Source organism: Saccostrea cucullata, unplaced genomic scaffold, assembly GCF_032062105.1.
Source record: "Saccostrea cucullata isolate Sc308-1 unplaced genomic scaffold, CSIRO_AGI_Scuc_v1 ctg3909, whole genome shotgun sequence".
NCBI lineage: Eukaryota > Metazoa > Mollusca > Bivalvia > Ostreida > Ostreidae > Saccostrea > Saccostrea cuccullata.
In genome coordinates, this window is record NW_026939541.1 from 14,485 (window position 1) to 39,084 (window position 24,600).

General features: G+C 33.3%; 4 protein-coding genes across 5 annotated transcripts in view; 2 read left to right on the forward strand and 2 right to left on the reverse strand.

Moving 5' to 3' along the window:
- The first annotated feature begins 220 nt into the window (after nucleotides 1-220).
- LOC134253169 (uncharacterized) lies at nucleotides 221-3,118 on the forward strand. Its single transcript, XM_062735684.1, has 6 exons — nucleotides 221-700; nucleotides 904-970; nucleotides 1,131-1,269; nucleotides 1,398-1,610; nucleotides 1,752-1,946; nucleotides 2,101-3,118. Exons 1-6 carry the CDS (start codon nucleotides 461-463, stop codon nucleotides 2,423-2,425), a joined length of 1,179 nt encoding a protein of 392 aa, XP_062591668.1. The 5' UTR covers nucleotides 221-460; the 3' UTR covers nucleotides 2,426-3,118.
- Nucleotides 2,554-4,298, forward strand: LOC134253172 (DNA polymerase III subunit epsilon-like). The gene is made up of 3 exons (XM_062735685.1): nucleotides 2,554-2,565; nucleotides 3,249-4,043; nucleotides 4,179-4,298. Exons 1-3 carry the CDS (start codon nucleotides 2,554-2,556, stop codon nucleotides 4,296-4,298), a joined length of 927 nt encoding a protein of 308 aa, XP_062591669.1.
- A 3,315-nt stretch (nucleotides 4,299-7,613) lies between these two features.
- The window catches only part of LOC134253174 (uncharacterized), a 34,595-nt gene continuing 17,608 nt past the window's right edge, over nucleotides 7,614-24,600 (reverse strand). Inside the window, exons 2-23 of one of the 2 annotated variants that reach the window (XM_062735687.1) lie at nucleotides 16,999-17,136; nucleotides 16,098-16,712; nucleotides 15,234-15,863; nucleotides 14,464-15,144; nucleotides 14,273-14,356; nucleotides 13,580-14,082; nucleotides 13,390-13,476; nucleotides 12,842-13,270; nucleotides 12,607-12,683; nucleotides 12,435-12,498; nucleotides 12,067-12,345; nucleotides 11,758-11,860; nucleotides 11,490-11,574; nucleotides 10,715-10,845; nucleotides 10,277-10,386; nucleotides 10,054-10,194; nucleotides 9,772-9,952; nucleotides 9,288-9,499; nucleotides 8,819-9,049; nucleotides 8,597-8,711; nucleotides 8,303-8,456; nucleotides 7,614-7,982 (exon numbers count right to left, since the gene is read on the reverse strand). In XM_062735687.1, the coding sequence (XP_062591671.1) occupies nucleotides 7,838-7,982; nucleotides 8,303-8,456; nucleotides 8,597-8,711; nucleotides 8,819-9,049; nucleotides 9,288-9,499; nucleotides 9,772-9,952; nucleotides 10,054-10,194; nucleotides 10,277-10,386; nucleotides 10,715-10,845; nucleotides 11,490-11,574; nucleotides 11,758-11,860; nucleotides 12,067-12,345; nucleotides 12,435-12,498; nucleotides 12,607-12,683; nucleotides 12,842-13,270; nucleotides 13,390-13,476; nucleotides 13,580-14,082; nucleotides 14,273-14,356; nucleotides 14,464-15,144; nucleotides 15,234-15,863; nucleotides 16,098-16,401 (4,746 nt within the window). In that variant the 5' untranslated portion in view covers nucleotides 16,402-16,712; nucleotides 16,999-17,136 and the 3' untranslated portion in view covers nucleotides 7,614-7,837. The remainder of the gene's footprint in view (nucleotides 7,983-8,302; nucleotides 8,457-8,596; nucleotides 8,712-8,818; nucleotides 9,050-9,287; nucleotides 9,500-9,771; nucleotides 9,953-10,053; nucleotides 10,195-10,276; nucleotides 10,387-10,714; nucleotides 10,846-11,489; nucleotides 11,575-11,757; nucleotides 11,861-12,066; nucleotides 12,346-12,434; nucleotides 12,499-12,606; nucleotides 12,684-12,841; nucleotides 13,271-13,389; nucleotides 13,477-13,579; nucleotides 14,083-14,272; nucleotides 14,357-14,463; nucleotides 15,145-15,233; nucleotides 15,864-16,097; nucleotides 16,713-16,998; nucleotides 17,137-24,600) is intronic. The other variant, XM_062735688.1, reaches the window with a different exon arrangement.
- On the reverse strand, nucleotides 17,669-22,963 carry LOC134253173 (uncharacterized). Its single transcript, XM_062735686.1, has 10 exons — nucleotides 22,879-22,963; nucleotides 20,493-20,504; nucleotides 20,258-20,371; nucleotides 19,962-20,173; nucleotides 19,723-19,867; nucleotides 19,441-19,542; nucleotides 18,701-19,333; nucleotides 18,555-18,614; nucleotides 18,362-18,415; nucleotides 17,669-18,231 (listed from the first exon to the last, which is right to left on the reverse strand). Exons 1-10 carry the CDS (start codon nucleotides 22,961-22,963, stop codon nucleotides 17,669-17,671), a joined length of 1,980 nt encoding a protein of 659 aa, XP_062591670.1.

The window sequence follows — 24,600 nt, forward strand, 5'->3', positions numbered from 1 at the left end:
TCGCAATAGCCGGGCATTTCTCTACGAGAAATGAGCCCGGCTAAAAATACACTTTAAAACTTCTTTTTATAAAACTTTTTTTTTGTATTTTATGTATTTAGGACATGCTTAATCAGAACATCATATCAGTTTTGCTGTATATATACCACATGTTTGTAGGTCTTCCGTAGGTCTTCTCTAGGTCTTCAATTACCTGTAGGTCTTCAATTAGGCAGGCCGCACTACTACGGACCTCTGAGAAACCATGCGGAAGTGTGCGGGTTGAATCGTCCCACTTGTTTGTTTCAACCCCCTAGATATTAAACCCCATTCGGCAAATATTGAAGATGTGTTCATATGTTTGAGAAAATTTGGCAAAATTTATATTCTACTGATAAAATGTAATTCCTATGTATACTTGTAGGAAGTTATTGAGCACACAAAACAAAAAAGAGTATTTTTACACAAAAAATAATAATAAATGTCTGAAAATATAAACATTCTTGATTTTTTAAATTTTGAAATTGTGTTCACAGGGATGATTCACTGTGGTTTTGGACCATCTCATCTCAGAAATTTTTTGATGGAATGCAATCTCCCCCCTATGAGTGAAACAACCATTCAAAAGATACAGAAGAAAATTGGCCAAACAATAATTGATTGTGCTGTTCAATCCTGTAAAGAGGCAAGACAGGAGGAAATTGATTTATCCCCAGAGAAGGTGAAATATATTATATATTGCAGACACAAAATATTTCTTTCTTAGTAAAAGTATTATTTGGATAATATAAAAAAAATTAAATTTGTGAGTGTGTGTGTGTGTGTGTGTGTTTTTTTTTTGGGGGGGGGGGGGGGGGGTTGTTTGTGTGTTCATGATATATGCAATATATTTCTAAAATAACATATATACATTACTGAATGTAGGTGCAAGTCAGCTTTGACGCCGGTTGGCAAAAGAGAGGATCTGGCTTTAACTATAATAGCAATACAGGTAAAATGTCATTCTCTGAGCACATGAAGTTTCAATTTTTATTTATCTATTCCCAGTAATTTATTTATTACTTACTCATTTATCTATTTGTTTAATTTCATTTTAATTATATATATATATTTTTTTGTCATTCTTAAATATTTCCATTTTACATAAATAGGCCATGCAAGCTTGATAGGGAAAAAAACTGGCAAAGTTCTTGCAGTGAACATCAGGAGCAAAGTCTGCAAAATTTGTGACACTTTTACAGTTCAGCACCCAAATGAAACAGTTCCTTACCATGACTGCTCCAGAAATTGGTAATATACAATAAATGTATACAATAAATGTATAATACATGTAATATCATTATTTGAATAAGATTATAAAATTCCATAAAATTGAGAATAAAATATATGTTATACATATCTATTTCAAATTCTTTTAGGTCTGGTAGCAGTACGGCCATGGAGGTTGATATGGCGCTGAATTTGCTTGGAGAGATGGAAAAAGAGGGATGTCATGTGGATATTTTTCATGCCGATAATGACTCCTCAACATCTGGAATGCTGAAGTCAGAATTTCCCAACACAGTGAAAATGGATGACCAAAATCATGTAAAAAAAGGCTTTACAAAACAACTTTATGAACTTGGAAAAAGGTAAATTGAATTTTATAAGTCAGATTAATAACCTAGCTAAAAGAAGCCAAATAAATCAGACTTGGTCCAAAATTTTACTACTGTATTATTTAAACTTAAAGTTTCTTTTGTCATAATTCATTATTTATTTAACTGATACAGATACAAAGAATTAAAACAAGCTGAGGTTATCCCTTATATTCAGCGTTGTTTTGTATACGCCATCCAAAGTAATGCTGGAAATTCAACCAAAATTCATGAAGATCTTGATCGAATTGTGCCCCATATATTTGGAGATCATAATAAGTGTAGAACTGCACAGTGGTGTACCTATAATGAAAACCCCTCATCTTTCAGGTACATATATTTAACCGTACATTTGAAAGGAATATTAAAACTGTATCAACCTTAAATAATTTATAAATTGAAAATCTGATATCAATCATTCAAACTTTTTAAAAACTAAAACCCTTGATGAAGTTGCTTATGCTGATAAATTCTCTCTTTAAAGGTACAAAAGTCTTCCAGGTGGCAGACCTCTCCAAAGTGAAGATCTGAAGAAGGAATTAGAGGACCTTGTCTCAAAATATAAAAACAGGGCAGAAAACCTTTCACAACTAGGGTCAACACAAGCTAATGAAAGCTTTAATAATCTTGTAGCAACTAAAGCCCCCAAGTCAAGGTATTCATTTTTTATTTGGTTGAAAAAATTCATCCTCAACCAAAGAAATATTAAAATAATAAAAATGAAAAAAAGTCATAATAAAAAGTTATGCTATAAACACCTCATATTGAAAAACGATAAATTATATTATTTATTATTTTATAATTTATAAGCTTTTAGAACTAGACCTGCAAGTTAAGCCATTCTCCTTATAAATTCTTCATAATTTAAAATTTAACAGAAACTATGGAGGATCCAAATCATTAGAACAAAGATTATCAGCAGCTCTGTTACAAAAGAATGAAGGATACAGTTATTTAACAAAGGTATGCAAAATTGAAAATACATATGTACCACAGTATACATAATCCTAATTTAATTGATTGTTTGTCGTTTAACGTCCCTCTCAAGAATTTTTAAACCATATGGATATGCCACCACTTGCCGGTGGCATGCTGCAAATCTTTTCCTATACTCAGCTTTCAAGGCCATTGAGCAGGAAGGGATTTTTTTTATGCCAGTACCCACTGTGAAACTGGACTTGGGCTTATTCAAAGGACCGGTCTTCACTTCTCCCAGTGAGATCTTAATTTGAAAGAATAATAAGTAGAATTTCTTAACATTTTCTAGTATATGTGATTTTTTTTAAAGAGGCCCATTGGGCATTATTGCTCACCTGAGCACCTTTGGGTATGATGCTTTTCTTTACCAGATTACCCTTTTGCAATACCTACTATGGCCCCGCCCTTCCCCAGGGGTATTATGTGGATAATGTAGATTTCGCACTTCCCCAGGCTGCTTCAACATAAGTTTCATCTTCTCTAGCCCAGTGGTTCTTGAGAAGAAGATTCTTTAATGACCCCACCCTATTTTTGTCTTTTCTTGATTATCTCCCTTTTGAAAGTGGACTTGGTCCTTCATAAAAAAAAAATTCTCTGTACCCTTATTGTTTGCTTATTTTTCAACATGCATTTGTATATTTATTGTTACTGTAGGTAAATGAAGCTGCTGCATTGTCTCCTGGCCGCCATACATTGAAAGTCTGCGACAGGATTGACAAACTAAGGAGGGAAAGGAGGGACAAGGTGTCTACCATCAAAGCGAAAAGGCGCCGCCTTCAATTAAAGAGGGTTCGAAACAAAAAAGAAAAGGTGTCAACTATTAAAGAGGGAACAACCTATTCTACCAATATTGCCCTCTCTCAACAAGTTGTTGAGGAACAAATCCCCTCTCCTCTTACATATAACAAAGAAGAGAATTATGTTGTCATAGATTTAGAGACAACAGGTCTTGGTCACAACAGTGACATTACACAGATTGCTGCTGTGGGATCGGATGGGTCTAAGTTTAGTTGCTATGTTACACCTCGTTGTAATATAAGTAAAGAGGCATCCAGAGTTACAGGACTTACTTTCTCAAAGTTAAGAAATAAATTGTTTTTACATGGTTTAGAGGTTCCATCAAAATTACCAAATGTTGCCTTGCTTGACTTTATAGAGTATCTTACTTCTATGAATAATCCAATATTAGTTGGTCATAATATTACCAATTTTGATATACCTGTACTTACAAATAGATTGATTGAATTCCACTTGTTTTCCACATTTTGCAAAACTGTGTACGGATTTATTGATACTTTAAAGGTATCCCGTAGAGTTTTTCCAAAATCTGAGGTTCAAAACCACAAACAGGAAACACTTGTTGAGAAAATTCTTCAATTTAAATATGATGCGCATAATGCTGTTGAGGATGTTCATTTCCTCCAGCTTTTGTTTGACGGGAAGCTAAAGGTACTTTGCCATGATGCTGATTTATATTCCATGGCATATCATTATTGTAAACTCTCATTTCAGCCTGTGCTTGAGAGAAAAGTCATAAGTAGTGCAATATGTGTTAAAATTTGCAGACAGGGTATTTCTTTACAGCACCTTAAGTTAGCAAACAGAAGAGACCCAAATGGTATAAGAATTATTCTAAAGGAAAACAAAATTTCTTTGAAGGCAATAAAGGCACTTCATGTGTACATAAATGAAAGTGAAGAGTGATGTGTAATGAAAAAAGTGTGGTGATACAGAATTTATACTAGCACTATGTATGTACTTTCTGATTTGTGATTAGACTTGAAGCATTATATGTGTATATATATAATTATATTATACAGATATATGTGTACATGATGTAAGGCCCTTGTGTTGAATACAAACAATACTGAAATATCTAGATTTTGTATTACATGTACATGTAACATGAAATTGGTTTTCTAAATCATGTAAGTAAGAAATTAATGTTTTCAAAGTCTTAATGTAGATTTGTATGCATATGTTCATCTATTGTTTTAAGATCAAAAGCTCCTAATTTGCATTTGTTAAAATGGTTTGAACCATTTTTTTTATTGAGTACATACATGTATGTTAATACATGTATGTTATCAGCCTATCAGGGGTTCATAAATACTGTAGTCCAAGGTCCAGGACCTAAAGTTTTTTGGGTGGACTAGCTAATAGATGACTTTCACATTTACAAAAGTTTTTCCCCTTTGTGGGCCTGGGGTCAATCTTGGGTCAACCAGTGTAAGACACTGTTTTCCTTCTATATAACCTTATCAACTTTACGGGTCAGTATCTCAGAAATAAAATCTGTATGAATATCTTAATGTTCTTCATAGTAGCCCCATATATTGGCAATATCTTAATGTTTTTCATTGTTGCCCCATATACTGGCAATACGGGTACATATTGAAATTGTCCAGTAACGTTTGAAGATTAAAATTATAAACAGGTAATTTACAAAGGACAAAGTGGGGAAAATGAGGGTTACGCCAACAACAGGAGATAACTCTTAGGAATGTGAAATTCGTCTATTGTTACCCTTGGATAGTCCGTCGGACTAGTGGTTTTGAGAAGCAGAAATATTTTAACTAAAAGTATTTTAATTTTTTAACTCCCTGGAATGCAATGTGTTGCCTCATATATTATTGATTTAAATTATGAGCATTTTTTAACTTGTAATTTAATGATGTGGACTGGTGAATTTTACTAGCTCAATAGTCCTTGAACAAGTGAATGCTTGGGGAAATTTTAAACCCCTGTGTTATGCAGCAATATAATATACATGTACATGTAGGTACGTGTTATATGTTTTGAATTTATCCAGAATTTTCAAGATGTTAAATTTAGATGAAAGGAATAATACATCACAGAAAATCACAATGTGAATGGGATATAATGAAACACCGAATCATAAGAATACAATGCATAATGTTTTGTCTCGACATTTTCTGTCTGTACAACTATATACAACATGTTCAAGTTTCATCGATATAAACAGTGGTCACTTTCTGAAATTTATATTTAACTAAGCTACTTTTTATTCAGAACCATTTTTAACCTTTTCACATAATATATACATTGTATTTATATTTGTATAATTTGTAGAAGTCTCTGTCCCAAACTGGTGCTTACTGATAGAGTAGTAATATCAGCAAGTTATAGACCTATTGTGTGTCATTTTCTGTGTTTATGTAATAAACTGTCACAAGGAGTAAACCAGATAAAGAGAAAAAATTTCACTTCATAATGTTGTTTTTCATCTTTACTTACATTATGCTTCGAAAATTTTGACGATGGAGTCTGAGAAACGTGTTTATCGTCATGATCATTTAGGTCATGTCATTCATGGAGTTCCCTCATGGACTTGCTTGTTTACATTCCACGCAATTCATGATACACCAAACCCGATGGGAAATGAAAATTAATATACGTAAAAAATCTTGAATAAAGAATATTTACTTTTCATTGCTGGTTGACAAATTTTACAAACATAATCTAGTATCTTAATGTTACATTTGAAAATTACACTGTGGAAACATTTATTTACGAGAGGGACAATGATATTATCCAACACGTGGATTTTTTTTTTTACTTTTTAGAGCTCAGGACGGTGTAGGGTGGTTTCGCGCCGATTACGTGTTCGTGCCGAGTGATATCGCGCCCAGTGGTTTCGCCCCATTTATCTACAGGTAAGATATGGATAGTATACAATATGGCTTCCCCCCGATTACCTGTAATTATATAACTTAGTACCTAGTAATTAATTAACCCCAAGCGTTAATGTCGTGTGTCGGATAATTATCACATATTGTATTAATACTTAAAGTGAGGCCATTTTTAACCAAATTATGACTATATTTGAACAAATTTGATCATCGAATTTGGAATAATTAAGACTGGATGTTAAAATAAATATTTATTTCACAAATCTCATTCACTTTTCAATGAAGGTTGTAATTGTTTTTCATTTGATTTACAATATTAAATTATGTAGAACAAGGAGTAAACAAGGATTCTTCTGCATGACGATTTAAAAGACTTCCCATTTCATTGCAATTGCCTTTGTTTATAATATCTTAATATAGATATTAATCAAATGACTATGCGATAAGCGGTATCTTCAGTTATACAGTAGAAACCAATCGGGGCGAATCCACTCGGCGCGAACAAGTGATGGGCGCGAAACCACTCGGCGCGAACACGTAATCGGAGCGAAACCACCCGCATTCCTCAGGACTCGGTAGGAATGCGACGGTTTTTTTTCCAATATGTTTTATATAAAAACGTACCAATTCACATACCACTTCAAAAATTGGTTGTTTTCAGTCAAAACATTTTGAATTATTTGTATTGTGAGATTTGAATTGATGTGAAACAAGATTTATTTGTGCCATGTACCTTTTATCAGCTGTTGAAGGTCTAAGCCTCAGGCCGTCAGAAGGACGTTGCGCAAGAAGCGCGGTAAAATCGGTTGACCGTCCATGATAAATTTCGTTATAAAAAAAAATTGGGTCGACAGAAAATTTTTAAAAAAAATTCAGATGATAATATGATTGCTACACTTTAATATTAGGGTAAAATTTTTAAAATTAAACGACACGTTTTTTTTATAAAAAATTCTAAACTTGAAAAATAGGCGATTTTAACGTCCATTTTTAGGGACACATTTTTCATTCAACCCCCCAAAAAATTATTCAATCTTAATCGAAATGTGTGAAGACTCTCAGATTATGAAATTTAATGTTCCAAGAATGATTTCACAAAAGAAGACATTTGTATCACTTTATTTTTCGCAAATACACATTGTTTTATATCTCTCTTCTTGCAATATTTTGCCTCTTCTTTTCTTGCCAAGGGGGGTAAATTTTGGAGCTTGCTGACCAAATACTACTCGAACGATTTCCTCCAAAATTCATAAACAATTAGCATATATAGTCTTTAATAACATATTAAAAAATTAAGAAAATTAAACGACAGGAAAATTTTTGAGGCAGGTGTGTTGTACATCCTTAATTATAAAAATGATGTTTAACAAAACATAAACAGTTAAGCAAGAAGTTTAAATTGAAATGCTTCAGTAATGCTTCTAAAACATGTATGATTATTCTTTTCAATTCAAAATACAACATGGGTAGATAATGTCCTTCTTAAATAACTGAAATATACAAAACATCACTGTTCCCTGCCTGCAGGACTGGTTAACAATAAAAAGTGATATATTTGTGTTCAACATGAGATTTTGTGCCTTCCATCAATTACAGTTTGCTTTTTTCCTCTGCATAAGCTGGGTTGTGAACTTCGATCTCTCTCTCCTTCATCACTGAGGTTTGTGGAATATCATGAGTAGGTTCTTTGTAAACATTGTAAAGACCTCCTTCTTTACGCTTTTGCAGCCTTTCTCTATAAGGAAAGGCAGAATTTAAAGTTCACAATATTTCATTGATAAACACGACTTCTTATTACTTTGCATAAATGTATGTGTTTAGGGAAGTTGACCTTTTCTTATTAACTTTTACTTGGATTAAAAGAAAATTATTTTATATTAAAAAGGAGACAAGGTTACGTCTTTAAAATCTATGAGTAAACCCAAATTAATAAACTGAAATCAAATAAAACAGCACAATCTTATTCTTTAAGGACTATTAAAAGAAACTCAGATGTTTGCCTAATAGTTCTTTGCAACGATCGATCGTGTTACAATGTCAATTAGAAAAACTCACTTTTGTTTACATATGTAGAAGAGTGTCACAAGTAAGAGGAATCCGATGACACCACAGGTCGCTGCCAGAATGGTGACCAACTCACTACTGTATCCGTCACCAGACTTTGATTTAGACACCTGAATAGCCGCAAACTCCTGTCTGCATTTCTCAGCTTTGTTTGTAAAACAGAGAAAAACCAATTTTAAAAATGTTCTCAAAGAAACTCAAGACTGTTCTAATTCTGCTTAATGTTTGCTGATTTTTGCATATAAATTTAGATGTAGCTTAAATCCATATCTTTTGAATACATACTGTCACTGTTTGTCCACGATGAAGTGCTAACAGACGGATCACAGAGTTTACAGTGATCGGTTTCCTTCTTCTCCAACAAGGCATGACATTTGCCATTAATAAGGCATGTATTTTCCTGCAATAGGTCCAAGGTACATGCATTGAAGTTGTTTGTAAGGAGATACGGATAAAGATAATGAAAATTGAGAGTTCCAAATAATAATTGAATGATACAACGCTTACTCTCAGTTTACAACTGGACTTCATGATATTGTCTGCGATGGAACAATCAAAGCATCTGGAATCATACACTAAATGTAGGTATTGGTTCTCACTCATGGTTTGACCATCGTTGCTGACCTGAATGAGAGCACCTCCACGAGGTTCTGGGAGATTGCACGAGATCTGATTCATATTTATAAAGTCACCAGAAACGGTTCTCATTGCTGTAGTTGTTACGACATCATTTTCTATCTGTTTACAAATAAAATCAAAATTAAGTTTGTCCACTTGAATTAAAATCTTAAAATCAAATACAGGTATTTGCAACACTCTTCTTTTTGTTTTTTCATTATATCATCTGTCAAAATAAAATTACCTTCAGGTATGCACAAAAAAATCCGCATCCAATAAGCGAGTAGTTCTTTATTAATTATTGAAAATATATAATAATAAATGATTGATTACAAAAAGTGTAACAGAGAATCAGAACCTTGACGTATTTGTAATGACACGTCAGAGTCGACGAGTCCACGAAATTAGCTCCATATATAATGGCTGTACTACAATCTTCTACATCCTGTGTATTACAACCACACGTATCACAACTGGTGCCGTTAAACAGAGTCTCCATAACGAAAGGTTTGGTGGATTTGTAGATATCACACTGGATACCCGAATATCCCTCATCACACACACAAACTCCTGAAAAGTCAGAAAGACTAAATGTGTCAGTCGAATTGAATGTTTATCAACAATTAATTGGTGATGTGATTTTCAAATATGACACATATATGAACTGTACTAATGACCTATCTACGTCTTCAAATTTGAAACAGAGATGTTTAGACTCTGTGGTTTCTTTTATTTCAGGTTCCCTGGGATTATTTGATGGTACATCATGTGAGGAAATTGACATGTTCTTTTAATTGAAAACTATTTTTAAATATCAACTAAACATCTCTTATCTATATTACCCTCTGAGCAGTGACCATTCTTTCCACAGTCTAGCTGACAGAGATTATTTGTTATATGTGTTGTGTTTAATGCTGGTTCAGTTGTTTCGTTCTCCGCCGGCTGCTGTTTGTTCACCTCGGCTAAACAGTTGGTTACAATGTCACTTATATGGTCTTTAGCCCACTCAGGGTCTCCTGTAAGCTGTTAAAACAATTCATTTCAGCAATAATGTGGATAAAGTAAAAGGCAATTAACAAGTCAATTGTGTTTACGAATGTACAACAGGATAGCGCTTAATATACCTTTAAATCTTCAGCACAACTTTCTACTTGGCTAGTGTAGTTTGACGAGTTCAAAACAGACATGCAACTTTTTGAAGCTGTACTGTTTGAAATATATTCTTCACAATAATTCCTTGCGCTGTCCCAGCTGTATGTGTCGTCCTGAGAAATGGTAAGATATTTATCATAAATCTTTAAAAGAGGCTTTTCCACATTTTTACGTTTGTTTTTATTATGTAGGTACCTCCTCAAAATCTGGCATGACTTGTTCATTTCCTGCTTGTCGCCGTCCACGATGTGAAGAGGGGCGAGCTACCAAGGCCTGATTCACAATTGTAGATGTGATGTCATATCCTAAAATAGAATGACTACTGTAATATCACATTTTTCGAATGGTCAAATTTTCGTGGTCTAAGGGAAAAATATGAGTTCGTGGGAATATAAATTTCGTGGATGAAGAATTGTTAGTAGTTATATATGTGAAAATTACATTTCATGGTTGACTTAAATTCGTGGGTTTCTTCATACCTCGAAAACTACGAAAATTAAACCCCACGAAAATTTGTGTTTTCTTAGTATTCAGCTTCATAACAGCTTGTTATCGTCGTATTTCATTTTGCAATAAAGAATTAGCTTGAGTAAAGCAAGTATAGTTTGAATTTGAAAGTAATATTGAACTCACTGTTTCTCTCGCAAATAAAGATACCATATCCTGGGGAGCAGTAGGGGGTTCTATTATCTACACAGCTACACCATGTTGTTATTCCAGGTAAAGTGCCCGGTCTAACACCGGTGAATATTCCCTCTGCAGGTCTGTAAGTAGATACTAACATTGAATTTCGTGTCTAGTACTTAGTAATAAAAAGACACTCCAAGAATGAAGTAGCACATGAAAGAAAGTATAATTCATATATTTTATATATAAAATTTAGTTCCTAAAATGATGTTCTATTATTAAATATAAAAAGAATTAAATTTAACAAAATGAAGCATTTTTGACAAATAAAATGAAGAAATAAGAATTTCAACAACTTCGTTAAAAGTACAGTAAGTTCTCTGACCTTGTCTGCAAATATAATCTATCATTAAGTCAAATACTAACTATCGTTTTTCATACTTATTGTTACGGCATTATTTACATATGGAATTGTCTACGGATTTTCCCGATCAAGACAAGGATCAAACTGTGGGTGCTCAGTCCTCCATGGCATCTGATCCCATCTCTGATGTTTTGGAGGTCCCCGTTTGCTATATTCGTACTTGTATTATTTATACAAAATTTGACTAACTACACTACTAAAAGTGAATGGGATTGGGCAGCAGGCAAAGCCTATTTTAGCCCTCTCCTTTTTGGTATTTGTATTGTTTTAATTGACCTTTGATCTTGAGTACTGATCGTTATCTTCATTTATTCCATTCATAATATGGATACAGTTATTATTTTGTTTTTACGTCACCTGTGACTGTTACAGAATGTGTTAGGATATCTATCTCTTCCAGGTACGTCGTTACCAGAGTTACCATCGAAATTGCCACACAGACCTTAAAAAGACACAGAAGAATCTTTATTTTTTTTAAAGCTACATATTTATGTTGAGTCGGCAATTGCTTGTATGTTATGTTTATTTTTTTTTTCAAAAAGCAAATGCATTGTACTCATATGTTGCCTTGAGTATTCTGAATTTTCTTTTTTCTCTTGTTATGCCGACATATAAAATATCGTACCTGTGACTTTGTTGCGATCTACACTTGATGGCTTAATCCAGATGTTGATAAAGTTTCTGGCACTTGTCTGTATGGTAATGATGGTACCGGTCGGGAGCAGAACCTACAGGATGATAGATGTTATATAATAATTAATAATATAATATATAAATTTACGTATTTTTAATCTCATCATACATGTACGTGTAGTTATTCTTCAAAATTGTTCTCATGCATCCAGCAATCCTAACATCAAGGAGACGCAAGAGAACTGCACAAACATTTCATTTTTGTCAACATACAAAGTCTTAATGCTGTAAATCCACGAACCTCATACTTTTGACCACATCCATATCTTCTGATGTAAGTCCCTGGGGTCAGCTGGCCGTTCTTGTACAGTTTTACACTTACTGGGGCCGAGTGACTTGAACCATGATGATGGTGATCGTGATGGCGATGGAAGAGAAGATCAAAGATGCTATGACCGCCATGTGTGCTACCTCCGTTACAACCAGTGAAAGTAATGACGTCATCACCCGATTTGATGGCGACTGCACAATTACATGTAGCTCGTGATGAAGAACTGCACTTCGCGTAACTAGCATGCACCTGAAATAATGAATCAAAAATTGTCAAAGAGTATATTTTTCAAATTCAATTCTTACAGGCGTTACAGAAGAAAGCGACATGAAACAAACCTCAAATGGAAGTGACTTGTGCTGATACAAAACGAATTCGCCAGTGAGGAAATTATTATATTTCCTGAAACAAGACATAAAGCATGCAGATTATATTTATGTCATTTACACAGTACATCACTCCGATTTTTAAAACCAGTATTTTTTTTCCCAAACTCTAGTCTTTTCTTACCTGCCATCAAATGTAGTTATGTGAGGGTCATTTACAGAACTACAAACGGATTTGTGGTCATTATCCTTAGCTGTGACCTAAAGTTTTAAACATGATTGTTAATTTTACAAAATTATTTAAAAGAAAATAAAAGCCTTATACGAATGTGATTTTTGTCATTTTTGTAATTGATGAAAATGTATTTATTAGAAAACAAACATATTTTATTGATTATTCTTTGCCATTTAAAACTTACGGATACTTTTCCAATGTTAAGTGTATGTGGTGTGGTTGTCACGGACCCTGACTGTACATTTAATATATTCGCTTGAACATTATAGTTCACAGTCTTGTCCCGATCATAAACACCATCCACTGTAGCGTATACTGGTAAGCTGATTGGATTCTCCCAGTTATGGCAGTTGACTACGACGCCGCAAGTTTCAGGCTTGCTCGATTGCTTTTCCCCGGCCCAGCCAATCAGAGCTTGAGGGACGACTGATCTACCACCAGGACAGGACCTGATGATGTAACGGAATTCTAATTTTGCGGTAACTTTGAACTCACAGCGCCCTCTACAGCCCTTGCAGCAGAAGAACTGCGGTGGTGCTGTTACTTGGACGAGGATGTGGGGAATCGGGAATAGTGTTCCTTCCGTTATTTGTAAATGGTTGCCTGAAGTAATCTATTAAAAATTGTAGAAATTCTTATATGTAAACTGAGGTAATATAAGCTGAAATAATTAGATATTTATTATGATACTTGTTATATGTAGTCTAATCGACAATGATAAATTATCAGTACCTGAATATTAGGCTCGAAGACATTACTAATATAGACTGGAGTCAGAGCTACTTGATCCTTGAATTTGGCCTGTATGGAACACGTTACCTAAAAATAAAGTCAAAATGGTGTTGGTGCTTGGTTCTTAAATGCGCATAAGCAATTTATAATGGATGAAAGTAGTAAAAAAAAAATTAAAAAAAAAACATACTCTCTGCTTGTACAAGTTTTCATTAATTTCAGCCGCAGAAAATTTGTACTCAGTAGTTCTTCCAGGAACAATGTGCCTCAGTACACATTTTCTATTTCCAATATTTAAGCAAACAATGAACTCGACGTTATTCTCAACCGCAGCCTGGAATGAGCACGTCAAGTAAGCTGTGCATCTTCCATCAACGGACGGCTTCAGATTAGGCTGATTGGTGTAGGAAGGGACAGTTGGTCTTGGTTTTGTTGTTGTTGTCGTGGGTTCAGGTGTTGTTGTAGGAGTTTTTGTTGTCGTCGGTTTGGCAGTCGTTGTCGGTTTAGCAGTCGTTGTCGGTTGAGGTGTCGTTGTCGGTCGAGGTGTCGTTGTTGGTTTTCTTGTTGTAGTCGGTTGAGCTGTGGTTGTCGGCTGAACTGTTGTTGTCGGTGCAGCCGTAGTTGCCGGTTTAACAGTGGTTGTAGCACGAGCTGTGGTGCGTTTTGTTGTTGATTGCATTGGAGTTGTTAAGTCTGGGATAAAATAAACGTATACAGCAACATTTACAAACAAACAAAATCATTTTCCTTGCATCTTAAAATATCATTGGTTGAATATTCCAGGATTAGGAACATTTTCACTATTTATCATTTGGCTGATCCATTTATGATGCATAAGGTTAAAACTGTTGTTAAGAAGAGAAAAAAATTATTGCGATAATACCTTTACAGACATATTGACCAGAGGGACAGTAAGCAGTTGTTTGATGAACTGATGATGTGGTCTGCACGGGAGATGGAGTGGTCACTTAGAGTATAAAATAAAAGGAAATAGTAAAATAGAAAGAAAAACTATTCTACGTTAATGGATAACAATTCAACGTTAGCTTAAAAACTCAAATTTGCTGTATTTACTTTCAACAGGAGGAGGTATGATTCCACCAGCCACACAATCCCCAATCCAGGCGTGGTATATAATTAAGGACTTAATGCAAAGGTTGACGTTAGTGGTGGTCGATGATGGAGTGTTACCTATGTAGAGGTGCTCGTTACTGGAGCTCACACTGGGGTGAGGGATAGACATCATCGACGCAGCAACAACGTAGTTGTCAATAACCACTTTAATACCGTTCTTTGGAGACCAAGAAAATATTATTTTTAAGTATACGTTTAAGGGCAACTTATCACGACCAACACTTGCAAACCAAGAATGCGTGTTACTAGACACAGCAAAATGTAGACGTCCAAATCGATAGATCATTTCCATTCCTGTCCCAAGTATATTGCCACTTGATAATACAATTGTTCCTTCCTCCAGTTGTTGGAATTTAACTATAATCTGGATTGTTAGTCCTTGCAAACAAAGCCCAATGTTTCCAAAACATAAATCTCTGTGTTCCCCGAGGTCCAAGTATTGACTTGAGTTAGATATTTGCAGAGAACAAGCTGAATTTTTGGACGTGTCAATGGAAGGTGTTCCAACCACATGCATATTGACATTATTAGAAGTCAGTGTTGTTACATTTGTCGATACAGCAGTTAAATCGAAGTGGTACTGTGGTATTGTTGCTGTGGTTGGCTTTACAGTGCTTGTTTCTGGAAGAAAAATTACAATACTTCAGGAAATGTTAACAAAAATTCAAATACTTATAAGAGTAGTTAGCAAATATTGGTTTTCTTCTTACCAACATAGTACACTATTTCTGTCATTCCAGAGATCATTATATTTGGGTTGTAATTTGCATCAATATTATGTGGAGAACCAATTACAAGATTTTGTGAATGCAAAGTCACTGAAACATTTGTTGATGGAGTCTTGGACTCTACGTGCATTCCATCAATATGTAAAACAAGTCCATTTATTTCGCTCCAAACAATTTTATATTCATGCCATTTGTGTTCGTTAAAAGCAAACGGGAATTGCAATGTCCATATCTTCGTTGTAAGAACACTCAGATAAAATGTATGATTAAAATGGTACAATTCTATTCCAGGACGAAGCGGTCCTGCGCTTGAAAATATATATGTTTTCGCTGTATAAGATGGCGCTGTCAAAAACTTGAGTTCAAATGAAAACGAAAATCCCGCCATACAATGCAGAATATTGTTTAAGCAGCCCTGTGAGTTCTCATGATGAGAGAATTCAATGAATTGTCCTGTTTCATTCAGTATTAGGACTGTTTTATTCGCGCTTTCTACAAGTAAAGGAAGTCCATGGACTGTGAAATTATGCGCTGGCGTATACAGGTGCTTCGCATCTATACTAATGAAGTTGTAATTCAGCTCCAGTTTTTGGTAAGCAAGCGCAGTGGAATCTGTTGAAAGAATTAAAATTGTTAATGATTTCTTTGATTATATTTATTTATTTATTTATTTCCCCCTTTTTCGTTGCTTTTTTATTATCAATTTATATATTTGGTAATTCTTCTGGATTTAAAATTTTCCCCCATTTAATCGTCATAACAGAAAATTAAGAAAATATACCAATTTAATGAATTTTTAGTTACTATATGTACAACTTAAGAATTTCTCATAAGTGAAACATATACCATTTTCGGCCTTAACGATTTCTTTCATTCCAGTTATCAACATATGAGCTGAGTAGGAAAAGTTTATCACTGGAGACGATCCAATCACCAGCGATTGGGACTGTAGATTTACATTCGTCTGAGTGGAAGAAATAGCTTTTCCAATCTGACAATTGTCCACATACAAAGCGAGTCCGAAGCCTGGACTCCATTCAATACGATATGAATGCCAGGTATTGATTTTGATATCAAAATTCACTGCTAAATTCCACTGCTGGTTGTTAGATACAAGCGTAAGGTAAAAGGTTCCATGGAAATAATACATTTCGAAACCAGAATGCCTAGTTTGTAAACTAGACAGTACGTACAATTTCTTTGTCGTTATTTCAATGATTTTTAATTTTATGTCAAACTTGAATCCTGTGGAACATTTTGAGATGTTCTGTATGCAAGCGTTCGTACTAGAGCTCTGAAACTCAATATATTGCCCTGTTTTGTTCAGAACCAGCGCTTGTTCATTGCCATTTTGCACAATCAAAGGATATCCATGAACTGTAAAATTCTGGGCTGGTGTTTGAAGTACATTTCCATTTATATTAAGAAAACTGTAGATTAGAGTTATCTTTTGGTTTGTATCTGTTATCAAACAATAAAAACAAAACACGTTTAGCAAAGATTAGCATTACCAATAATTATTTAACAGATTAAATAACAGGTTAATGTTTGTTAAAATGTAATGTTTAAAACTATAAAATAGAGTACTTTGTCTGATATTGATATATGTGACTCTAGAAGTATAAAAAGTAATTAAAAACAACCAAGAGCTAAAATACTATACACTAGCACTAAAAACAAATTTAAACACACACTCTTCCAAGTAATAATTATATTATTCTATGTTAGCGAATAAATAAAACCTTACTTTTATCACTTGTTGTTGATTGCACTGATGTTGTTGATTGCACTGGTCTTGTTGATGGAGTTGTTGATGTTGTCACTTGACTTGTATCAGAAATTGTGTTGGAGGATGTGCTTGATGTCTGAGGAACAGTGCTGTACTCTGTTTCAATTTAAGGATTGTCTTAATTTATCATTGAAATTAATATATCAAAAGCAGATAGGTGTGTTAATATACTTGTAACTGAAAATTTTCTATTTCTTTTGGTCTTCATATCCAGTTAAGAGAGACGTTAAAAAATGAATATACAATTTTTATATACCTGTTATACATCATTTTAACAATGTAGAAATTTTTTTTTAAATCGTTCGTGTCCGATGTAAAGGGAGTACAATCGTGATGCAGACCACGTGTACAGATTTAATTCCTGACATCCATTTGTGTGGTACAATTTAATAAAGGTACAATTTAATAAAGTTTGTACAATTTGTTTGGTGCATTTGCTATATACAGTGGATATACCTGAGGCTGTACAAACGGGGTTTGGTAATTTTTAAAATGGATTGAATGAGATCATAACTGATAATTTTATATTTCTTTTCCATCTCAAGAGGAGTAAACTATAAAGCCTTTATATCTTTTTTGTCCAAGAAACTTGGTAAACGTGCCATTCTCCATTTCTTTAACATCCAGTTTATGCTATATACAATGGGTATACACTAGGCTGATCAGGGTTTGGTAATTTGATTGAATGAGACATGAATACTTTTCCATCCAAATAAACTATAAATCCGTCTTTTTTGTTCCACGACACTTGGTAAATGTGCCATTCTCCAGCTTTGACATCTAATTTTTGTTTGGCAGTCCATATAAAGTTGTCTTTTTTTGTAGAGCAATACAGGTCACCATGCCAGAGGTAAAGAGCAAGACCACTGGCCCCAACTTGGTCCCCTCCACTGGAGAATATGTATCGCTTGTCGGTGGAATTCATGTCCTTAAGTTTGATCTCTGCACTTAGTGTAAACCCATGATCACATTTCGTCATATCTTGGATACATTCTAGTCCGTAATTTGGCAGTTCAACATACTGGCCATCTTTGTGGAGTTCCAAAATTGCTTTTCCATTTTGTTCAGGCGTTAAATCGGGTTTGCCATAGACAGTAAAATTATATGAAGGTGTGATCAAGACGTTTCCTTCAATTTTATTGAAAGTAAAATCTAACGTCTGTTGATCGCAGGAAGGAGTTGTAGTTTGGCCTATAGTAATCAAGTGATGAATTTACATAACAAAGAAAAAATATGATGATAAACAAGTGCAATGGAATTTAATTATAAGTAAATACATTGAACTTTCCAGAGGAATCTTCTAGTTTATAAAATGTTTTACTTGTAGAGCCGGCCGTGGTGGCAGCAGCTTGTGTTGTCGTCTTTGGCAGAGGTGCTGTAAAATGAAAAACGTGAACGTGCTTAAGTTGAATATACAGGGTATATACATATAGACGTTTCAGGCACTCAGTATCACAGATGGCGAACAATTAAGTTTCACCCGTGCCTTCAACCCAGTCCCTGACTTGTCTTACCTGTTTTTGTTGTAGTAGATGCAGTGGATGTTGTTTGTTGGGCCGTGGTTGGTATAGGAGCTAAAATGTATTTAAGGGAAATTTATAAATATACTAGTAATTCCTAATGCATCTCAGTTAAAATAAGAAATATTATTAATACTTACTAGTTACCAATCCATTAATCACAAGGTTTTCCCTATGAGAATCAAAAGTTTGCACCCCACTGACGGTCATAGAGATGGACACCTGGTGGTTATAGCCGTGTCCTATTGTAAGTGGCATGACCTGTTGAGCCACTGTTGGTTGGGGCTGGCTGACAGAACCAGCTAGGTTATTATCAATGACAAGTAAAGACCCAGATGTCTTGCTCCAGGAGAGCTCGATTTTGTGCCAGACATTCAAGGTCAGGGTATTTGGAACCGATACGATCCACTGTTTGGATGTTGTTGTAACGACAAAATGTAGTTTATTATTTTGGTAGAAGAGAGCTATCCCTTTGTGATTCTGCAGATCTCCACCACTGGAAACAATGTACGTGTTGTCAGTGAGTTGATGAAGATTTACGTTAATCGCAAGAGTAAAACCAGACGAACACGTGTCAATGTCCTTAAGACAGGCGTTGAATCCCGTGTTGTTGACTGTGATATAACTGTTCCCTGTTAGGTTTATTGCCTTTCCATTGACACTGTTAACAAGGGTTGCAGTTCCATGAATGTTAAACATAGTTTGCAAGCTTGTGTGAATAACATTCTGTATGATTTGCGTAAATCCCAAATTAAGGTGTACCATAGTTGAAGCTGTAAAAGAGTAAGAGGGTAAAGCTCATTAACGAGCTAGGGGCTACAATGTTTCTAATCTTTCAAAAGTTTGAATGCCAATTTGTAACTTAAGAATGCAAATTTACTTTGTTTATCACAGCTGTCCCCATAGAATCCAGAAGTACATTTGCAAACATTAACACCAATACATGTCCCTCCGTTCTTACAGAAATCTTTACTACAAAGAGCTGCAATATAAACAGAATGTAAACTATCAAAACCATCAGAAATGATTGTATCAATAAACAATTACAATTATATTCAATATTTTTTTATTTAATACAGTATTAAAAAGGGGTATGCTTATACTAATTATTATGCTACTGAGAAAATGTACTTTGCTATACTAATAAAATCACTACTAATACCTGCTGGATCGCATCCAATGACCTCCATTCTAAAACAAGCTGCTTTGAGGTATGTTTCTGGATAAATTCTAATAGCATCTGTGACGATGTATGGATTCAAACCGATATTGTAGTATAAAGTGGAATTGTAAATTGAAGGTATGTGCTAAAGAAATAAAAAGGTGTTATCACGTCATTTGTCTGCATCCCATGTCCAAACTTCTTATTATTAACTGATCAACAATGCTTAATCTTTTTACCTCATAAAAGCTACGCCATTCTCTGATCGGATCCATCGCAGAGATGAATTTCAGTTCAAAAGTCTCCATGTACATGCTAGGGTACGTGTGCAAATTTTTTTGACTGGGGTGACGAAAATTCAAACCAGACACGGCCATAGGTTTAGGAAGTCTGACTTCAAGCCAAGGCTGATGGTCGCTGGATGCTGGACACCATGCTCCGTTCTCTTCTCCTGTATGGTACATTGATTGCTGATAATATTTTGTATATAGGTAGAACATGAAAATAAATATTTATAAAAAGAGAAGTGTTTTACCTGAACAGCAGTTGTATCGGACCTTATCTTTTGTTTTCCCTGCCGCTGATGATGACACAGAAATCATACCATCTGTAATGGCCCCACTAGCCAAACCAAGGGCAGTATTACACACTGTAAAATAGGTTGCTTTAAATTCTGAGTATGTGTTTTAAGTGAATAATATACTTGAATTTGTTACTTGAAAGAAATGTAACGATTCAAGTGTGCTGTAAAACTTTTTGAAGATACTCACCAGGATTTGAAACTGAAAGAAAAAGGAAAAATTAGAATGAAGTTGAATGTATAATCAAATATTTAAAAGAATTCAACCTTTGATAATTGATTGCAGAAGGTATTTGTCTCGTGTTTATCATATTTTAAAAATCAAAAAATTGTCAAAGATTCAAGAAAACTTCACTGATGACATCAATTACATAACATATGTAAATTTGACTGTTTCATCAACTATCATGTCCATGTTATTACCTTTTTCTTGTCATTAAGAATAAAAAATTATTGTTGCCAATGATGCATTGCTTATTTTTATTTTAAAAGTTTTTATATAAAATGTTGATGCAACAAAAGGCCTATTAGATGCTAATGTTAAATAAAGATAACCAATTAAACAGAATAGATATTGGATAACCTGAATTTCCTATCTTTGTCTACATTTTTAGGGAATATATTGGTTAATTTGATATGCTAAAGTATATTAAATTTTATTTTATTATTTTTTCATATGGTAAAGTAGTCATGTATAGTTACGAAATGATACAAGAGCCAACATTTTGACCGTTTAATTTAAACAATTAAATGTCTTTCTGGGAGTTAATGTCGCAGCTGTTGCGGAAGGATATGGAGATAACGAACAACATTCAATATCAAAGTCCATTAAACAATACGAAATAGGAGCAAAGCAAACACGGACCCTCGAAACATCAGAGGTGGGATCAGGTGCAATGGAGAAAAATATATAACCCGTGTATTAAAGCAGGTTATGTATTTTTTTCCTGCATTCGTTGAGACCTTTTAAATTTCTCATAATAACAAACAACAAAAAAGACATTTCATTGTTAATATTTACATCTGTATGAAAAAACATCCAAAGAAAAAATATGCTAAATATTATATAATAGATGAAATATATTTGTCATCTGTTACAGTAAATAATTGTAATCATGAATGTCATGTATTTCCTGAATTTTAAGATATACACAAAATTACGTATTTGCTGACTGTATTTTGATGAAATTGAAAATATAAACATACACAGTACAGATGCATGCATGGTATATTCAATGTTAATAAAAGTTAACATGACTGCAATAGCTGCAATAACATTTGTTATAAATTTAAATTTATAAAGGCGGTTTATAAAATTGCACATTCGAAAAATCTTATTTATTCCATGTATTAACCAGAAGTCTCTGTAAGGATCACTGGTTTGAATATAGCAAAGGAAAAAAAAATTAAATTAATTGTTACTCGAATCTGTTCTTAGAATCTTTAGCTTTCAAAGGCTGTTTTTTTTTTTTTTGTTTAAATTTATTTAAGCCTTTAATTGTTTGATAATGACTTTTAAAATTTTTAGGAGTGGTAAGTTTGAAGCAATTTTAAAAAAATATTTTTCATATGCAACACATTCCATCAAAATAAAATTTGATTACAAAGTATGTTCTTAGTGTAACTACTTGTGTCAAATTAAACAATGACAAAAAACTGTAGGAGGAGTAGCATTTTAAAATCTTTTACAGATATATTTCTAGTTTTTTTTAGTAAAAAAAACATACAAGAATCTTCAATTGATGCATCAGATAAGTGGATATAAAATTAATTAATGTTTCTTTACTTGTATGATTTTCTGAAATCTTGACCATTATAGTTGTTTAGGCATGGAGTAGTTTTTGCCAGAATTGGCCTCCATTCAGACAGGTATTTGGACACAGGGCTAAAACAGATTAACTGAAAGTGAAAAGTGGGTCCACATATTTTGTATTTTATGATAAAAATAAGTGCATGTAAGTTCATGTACTAGGTTTAACTGCATTTCTCAATTACTAACACCAATTAAAACAATGTAACACTAGGTTGTTGAAGCAAAATCTGTAATATGATTTCTAAATGTTTACAAAATGCATTACACAGAATTATGTATCTTACCTTCATAATTGTGTGCCAAGTTATATTGAAATCAAACCAAAACTGTAGGTATTGGAGGATGTTGACTCTAAATTTGGTCACAACAAGACCTGGATTAATTGTAATGATTGTAGAAACTGTGCTGTCGTCTTTGAGAGCGTCAATAGGCTACCGATAAATAAATGTTAAAAGATCAAAAAAGAGAATCATTTCTTTGCCTGCCAATATAGATTTGAAAGATTCTAAATGTTTACCATTAAAGTTAGCTATACAAAAATTCTTCATAAGCCTTTATTGTCTAAAACTAAAAATTTAATGAGTTACAAATCAAAGCAGAACATTTTCATGCCGCTTTACCCGGCTGAGTTGGATTAGATGAAAAGTCTGTTTGACAGATTAATTCAAACTGCAACATAAACTGTAAGAGATATAGACTTTAAAATTTTAACTTTAAATATAAATCTTCTGGTTTCTGAAAAAAAAACCACAAGATTCTTTACACCTTGATGAGTCCACCTCTATCCAGTTATATGTTGATGTAATATTTCCACACCATCCCACCTTTTTGTTTTCTACCTGATGCATTGTGAGAGCTAGATAATTTTATGTCTATTGATATTGTGTGAAAGACATAAAATGATTAACTGAATTTGAAAAGTGAACAGGTTTTGATTAATATTTATTCGACATTATTTTGCTTATCATTACATTTTTTAAAACAATTTGTAGAAATACTTTATCATTCAATCATGAACTCACTTTGACAACAATCTATCCTTGCATTACTCAGTGGGATCCTTGCTGATGGATTGGACGTTTTTATCATAGAATCTGTTATGCCATCCCACAGAGAAGATCAATAGGAAAAAAATAAATAGCTATTAATTTATTTTAAAATAAAAAACGAATCATTTCTTGATGAAATATAAATTTGTTGTTATCTAAAAGTTCATATTAAAGGGCCATTCAAAAAGTATGTAGACAATGTTCCTAATCATCATATAATTACAAGATCAATGATCAATGCAATTTCATACATATGTAAATTCTTTTATTTTTTCGAGGAATGAAGTTTCATTCCATTTGATTAAATGGTACTTATGTCGGCCAATCTTAAACCCACATGTTTTTTTCACAACGGAGAACGGTTAACAAAATTGAAGTCAAAAGCAATAAAAGTTTCTAAAAATGACTCGGCCTTTTTATTTTATCTACGGTTGGTAGCATCTTCCCCATTCACAAAAGCTTATCTATGACATATGACACTTAGTTTGCTAACAATTATTCGATTAGCCTAAGTTAGATTGTTAATGTAATTATTCGATTAGCCTAGGTTACATTGTTAATGTTTAATATTTTTTTAACATTGATTTGCTTATTGATCATGTTTTGACGCTTTTGTTCATATTTTTCAAATCATAAACTGTCACTTGCACAACAATCTATCCATCATCTATTCAAAGCCTCTACCACTCAAAAGTTTTATTTCCATTTTATGCAAATGCACAACTTATCTTTATATAGATTTTCTGGATTATCAAACATTTTCAGAGTTTTTTGAAAACAAAATATCCTTGAAATGGTCAAATTTGCTTTTCTGGGACAAGAGATAAAAATGAGACAAAAAGACAATGCTCCTAATCAACATATAATTTACAAGATTAAAGATCAATTCAATTTCATATGTAAAATCGTTTATTTTTTCGAAGAGTAAAGTTCTATTTCATTTGATTTAACATCTTAAAATATAGAACAATACTATATCTAACATTTAAATTTTATTTTTTTTCAGCACCATTTATTAGAGGCATGGCTATAGATATTGTAAAGTGTTTAATTGGTAAACAATTCACTTTTGACCCTGCATTTATGCTGTTCTAAATCTTTGATTATTTTGATAAATATGAAGATATATTCCACTTTTTAAAATCAAATTACATGTACGTATATGAATTTTCTGTTAAAATTTCTTTCTAATATCACGTAAAATTTCGAAAAATTATGACAAAAGTCTACGAACTTTTTGAATGAACCTCGTACAATCTTTTGGTATTTTGTATAATATGGAATAATTTATTGGTACAATATCAAAAAAAAAAAAAACAAACAAACAAACAAACAAAATTAAAGACACATTTTCTTGTTTAAAATTAAATCTATTATAAGTTCTGTACTGATGGACGTTTTTCATATTTTTTTGATAGGCCATTTTTGTGCAAAAG

What these genes read in the sequence shown, in the direction of transcription:
- LOC134253169 (XM_062735684.1), top strand. Translation starts at nt 461, where the DNA reads ATGTCTGAAAATATAAACATTCTTGATTTTTTAAATTTTGAAATTGTG. An exon ending in TAACTATAATAGCAATACAG is followed by an intron (nt 971 to 1,130) that starts GTAAAATGTCAT and finishes TTACATAAATAG; the next exon opens with GCCATGCAAGCTTGATAGGG. An exon ending in CTTTATGAACTTGGAAAAAG is followed by an intron (nt 1,611 to 1,751) that starts GTAAATTGAATT and finishes TAACTGATACAG; the next exon opens with ATACAAAGAATTAAAACAAG.
- LOC134253172 (XM_062735685.1), top strand. An exon ending in TGTTTGACGGGAAGCTAAAG is followed by an intron (nt 4,044 to 4,178) that starts GTACTTTGCCAT and finishes ATTTCTTTACAG; the next exon opens with CACCTTAAGTTAGCAAACAG.
- LOC134253173 (XM_062735686.1), bottom strand. Translation starts at nt 22,963, where the DNA reads ATGCATCAGGTAGAAAACAAAAAGGTGGGATGGTGTGGAAATATTACA. An exon ending in GATTAATGGATTGGTAACTA is followed by an intron (nt 18,615 to 18,700) that starts GTAAGTATTAAT and finishes AATACATTTTAG; the next exon opens with CTCCTATACCAACCACGGCC. An exon ending in CACCACGGCCGGCTCTACAA is followed by an intron (nt 18,232 to 18,361) that starts GTAAAACATTTT and finishes TGATTACTATAG; the next exon opens with GCCAAACTACAACTCCTTCC.